The 4839-nt window shown below is 38.6% G+C and overlaps 1 protein-coding gene across 1 annotated transcript in view; it reads left to right on the top strand.

Annotated features, from left to right (window-relative positions):
• Positions 1-4839, top strand: part of ASB11 (ankyrin repeat and SOCS box containing 11) — a 32175-nt gene that overhangs the window by 19957 nt on the left and 7379 nt on the right. The window contains exon 4 of the mRNA XM_017512351.2: positions 2289-2442. Within this exon, the coding sequence (XP_017367840.1) occupies positions 2289-2442 (154 nt within the window). The remainder of the gene's footprint in view (positions 1-2288; positions 2443-4839) is intronic.

The raw sequence follows: 4839 nt of genomic DNA, 5'->3' as shown, positions 1-4839 counted from the left end.
CAGAGTTTCTGTTGCCCAGGCTGGAGTGCAGTGACGCAATCTTAGTTCACTGCAGCCTCTGCCTACCAGGTTCAAGTGATTCTCCTACCTCGGCCTCCTGAGTAGTTGAGATTACAGGCATCCACCACCACACCCAGCTAATTTTTGTATTTTTAGCACAGATGGGGTTTTGCCATGTTGGCCAGGCTGGTTTCAAACTCCTGAACTCAGGTGATCCACCCACCTCGGCCTCCCAAAGTGCTGAGATTACAGGCGTGAGCCACCGTGCCCAGCTAAGTGGTTGTGCATTTTCATTAGGTAGTGCTTGTCTAAGTTACCACTTAGCTCATGGTTAATGATGAAGAAAGGCTCTGTGAAGGCCATTTCCTTTCAAGCTAGATAACTGGAGTTATAGGCAGACTGCTGACAATGTCAGGTCAGAGAGGAGGCTTTCTTGGGCACAAAGAGAAGAATAAGACATGTTTCCTTGTGTTTGTCAATTTTATAAAGAAACAACCAATAAATACTATATCACACCATTTAACATTTAAATCAGAATGAGAAAAGAAATAAGAGAAAGTTGGTCCATCAGTAGACAGTCCCTCATTATTGGCAGTCCCATGAATACTTCAAACTCAGTGCATCTGTAACTGTGCTTATCATGTTCTTCTGTCCAGGACCTGCTCCTCATCTTGGGTTGCTAGTCTCAGAGGCCTGGTGAAACATCCTCTCAGTTTCACAGGCTCCAAACCTGAGAGTCATCCTATTTCTTTCATCTCCCTGTCTAATTAATGAAAAACTCCTGCTAATTTTACTTTCTAAGTATTTCCCAAGTCTATCCTCTCCTTTGTGTACTCCCATAGTCATCTAAATTATTTGTTATATTATCAAAATGATTTCTCTTAGTGTTTGTCTTCCCTAATAGAAGTCAGCCTACTCAAAGAGAGGCAATTGTCTTAGGACTGTTTCCAAAACATTATTAGCACCTAGTAGATGCTCAATAAATGTTCGCTGACATGAACTAATAGAGAAATTTATAGGAAATCACATAAGACAACTTCCTAGACTGAGGATGAGGATGATACTTAGTAAAACATAAATCAAACTAGTCCTACCAAATGTTTTTTAGTAAAAATATAAATAGATTAGAAACCCCTAGCAATATGAATTTATACACATTTCCCCCTGACGTTGTATGTCTCTGCCATCTTAGCATCTCATCTTTAACTTTCCAACTTAATGAGGATTTGGCTGGGTGTGGTGGCTTGTATCTGTAATCCCGGCACTTTGGCAGGCTTAGGTAGGAGGATCATTTGAACCCAGGAATTCGAGACCAGCCTGGGCAACATAGCCAGACTCTGTCTACAAATAATTTTTTAAAATTTGTGGGTCATGGTGATGTATGCCTATAGCCCCAGCTGTTCAGGAGGCTGAGGCAGGAGGATCACTTGAGCCTAGGAATTCAAGGCTGCAGTGAGCTCTAATCATGACACTGCACTCCAGCCTGGATAGCAGAGCAGGACCCTGTTTCAGGGGTTATATTGGAACTCTGGAGACAAATCTTTTTTGTGTCCAAAGCAAGGACATAAAGAATCCTGATTATCACAAGTTTGTATCCTTAGTTGTTGAAGCAAAGTGGTTTCATATCAAAAACTTGGGTGTCCTACATTTCAATGGCATCAGAAACTCCCACCATTCCTGTAGTTCCCGATGTTCTTTCCAGTCTGTTGTTGATACACAAAGATGCCTCCCAGCCCTGCTGGTTCTCATGTGCCTCCCACATCCCTACAAGGACCAAAGATGGCTGCAGATACCATGTTGATGGCTGCTTTCTAGGTCCCTTTGGGTTGGTCATGTTATCTCTAGGGGTAACAGCTGGCATGTGTAATTTGTGTGGATTATAGTAGACCAGAGAGGAAGCTGTGGCAAGAAAGAGGAGAATTGCCAAGGAGAGTTTTTTGTAAGCATGGATGTTGGAACCACATCTAGCTGATTTCTCCAGTGCTTTTGGTTCATGCCATGTTTTTTCATGATTCAGAGGGGAGTCATATTAATGGAAATTGGAAATAATCGTTGTTGCCGTGCTTCAGCTTACTGGGTGACACGTAATGTTTTAAATGTTTAACATGTAGTAACTCATCGATCCACCCAATAACTTCATGAAGTTTCATAATACTGTAAAGATGTAGAGTTCCCTCACTTATTTCCCAGTGTGGGAAATTTCTCTAGGCAAATACATAGGAAGACATACTTGGAGATGGTGAGCATGAAGTAACAAATCCCCTGGGTCTCTCTTTGCCCATCGTTAGGTCAACGGAGTGACAGTTCATGGAGCCACACCCCTCTTCAATGCTTGCTGCAGTGGCAGTGCTGCATGTGTCAATGTACTGCTGGAGTTCGGAGCCAAGGCCCAGTTTGAGGTGCACCTGGCCTCGCCCATCCATGAAGCAGTGAGGAGAGGTAAATGAGTCACCACAATGCATTTAAAACATTGATGGAATCACTCCAATCTGTATGAATCAATGGTCTAGTGTTAGTCATGCAAGGGTGACCCTGATCTTTCTCACCATTGGAATATGTGTGGCTTAGAAATCCCACAGCAGTAGCTTCAATTTGCCTATATCTTCAGGAAATACCAGTGTGGCACAAAACAGTTCTTCTTATAACTTGGGAATGCTTTCCTATCTCAGATTTCCCATTTCCTGGGGATAGTCTATTGGCAGGCCCTTCCAGAGCCTCTTTGCTGGTGTTTTGGTGGCAGCTGGTACAGCCAAGGTAGTAGTTGTGACTTCCCAGAATTGTACTATGCTTATGTCTCTGTCCTTGGTAGGCAAGAACAGCTTATCCTCCAAAGCCATAAAATACCAGTCACTAACCTAAAATAAGTTATGAAAGTATCCGAAAGCCAAGGCAGATACTATCTCTAATGGAATAGTAAATGTAACTGCTCATAATAAGTTACACAGTCTAGATGGGCTGATGACTTCAAAGTCATAGTTATTGAAAAGAAAAGGCTGCAACTTTCCAAAATATAGCATTGGAAATCTTGAAGTTGACTCTAGACTTCTGCGTTGTCAGTTAATTTCAAAGTGAAGGAAAATAGTACATTTAAGGAATTTTAAAACTATGTGCACAGACAAGATATGAATGAGAAGATGCCACTGAAAGGAGAAGGCCATTTGTCAAAGGTCACACCCAAAGAGCAACATTTTGATGATAGCCGGTGAGGGAGTTCTCTTATACTGAGATCAGAAATACAATGATGAACTTAAAACATTCTAGACATAATGATCTTTGCTAGTGTAATTGGGATAAAATACTTTATTTCAAAAGGCAAATGTGAAAGATTTGTTCCAGGTTATTAAACATGTCACTTGCCAATTTTTTTCCAGTGGACTACTTTAAATGATGCAAAAGACCCAAATATAAATTTATCTATGTCTTTTATGTTCTAAATGTATTTAATACATATTTACTAATTAATAACTGATGTTAGTCATTTCCCAAACATCGTGTAAGTCCTTTAAGTTGTAGAGTTATGAACTACTTTAGAAATGACATAACAGTCTTTTTTTTTTTAAAGACCAAATCTGTGTTATTACCCAGGCTAGAATGCAGTGGCATGATTTCTGCTCACTGCAACCTCTGCCTCCTGGGTTCAAGTGATTCTCCTGCCTCAGCCTCCCAAGTAGCTGGGATTACAGGTGCCCGCCACCACCATCAGCTAATTTTTGTATTTTTAGTACAGATGGGGTTTCACCATGGTGGTCAGGCTGGTCTCGAACTCCTGACCTCAGGTGATCCACCCGCCTTGGCCTCTCAAAGTGTTGGGATTACAGGCGTGAGCCATAGTTTCCGGCCGTAAAAGTTTTTAAAAAATATTTAATATTGATTTGAAGTAAATTTTTGAAGTAAAAATTAATATTGTTTGTATTTTCATACAAATGTTTAAAAATTGATAAGTATTGGGAATGGTTTGAATTAAGTATGTCTGCAGTGCTTAGCTGTATACGGAGCTTTTGGTAGCTGTGTGCCTATAAAACATATATGCTCATAATAAACACATAATTTGTATATTCTCTGTCTATTTTTCTGTATTGTAAAGCATTTTAGGGATAAATATCCATGGAATAGAAGAATGATTAACAAATTCATTATTTTATACACTTTATATTAGTGTTACCCATTTAACTTTTCTGTATTCATTTCTAAAACTTTCTGAGAATATTTAAATTTAACTCAAACTAGCCTATTTCTTGCTCTCAAAAAAGACAAGAATTATTCAAAAATATGTATTAAATAACCTGTATTTTCTAGGTAGTTTTAGGAACTTAACTAGATATTAATTCTGGATTCTTAAAGCTCTAAACTTCTATGAACAAACTGCATCATAGTTTGAGTCAATACATTGACATATTGATGCTGTAATACAGGTATAATATTTAATTATGTGAACAAATAGTTTGAATCAGCCGAGTCCTGTTTGTACATTTTGATGCATATTTATAGTTAATTTAGAATTTGTGATAAATCAGGTTGGTCTAAAATGAAGCTAACTTTTATGTTATCTACAAAGAAAAGGTTGGCTAAATTAATTAGTAATGACATGACTTTTTTAGGGAGACATTTAAGTCTTCAAAGAGAACTAACTCTTTGTAAACTCCCATCAATACCTGAGAAGCACTCTCCCGAACAAAGCATTCACAGGTTGCAAATTAATCATGTCTATCTCTTTTTTGGGCAAACTCTCAAAGGAGAATGCTTGCTTACATAGTTGTTGTTAGCCACTGAATTTAAAACTGTATTTGAATAGATAGATAGATAGATAGATAGATAGATAGATTTTTTTTTTTTTTTTTT

The sequence above is a fragment of the Cebus imitator genome, unplaced genomic scaffold (genome assembly GCF_001604975.1).
Source record: "Cebus imitator isolate Cc_AM_T3 unplaced genomic scaffold, Cebus_imitator-1.0 Scaffold471, whole genome shotgun sequence".
NCBI lineage: Eukaryota > Metazoa > Chordata > Mammalia > Primates > Cebidae > Cebus > Cebus imitator.
Note: the sequence above shows the minus strand (reverse complement) of the source record. Positions and strands in the feature narration are given on the sequence as shown.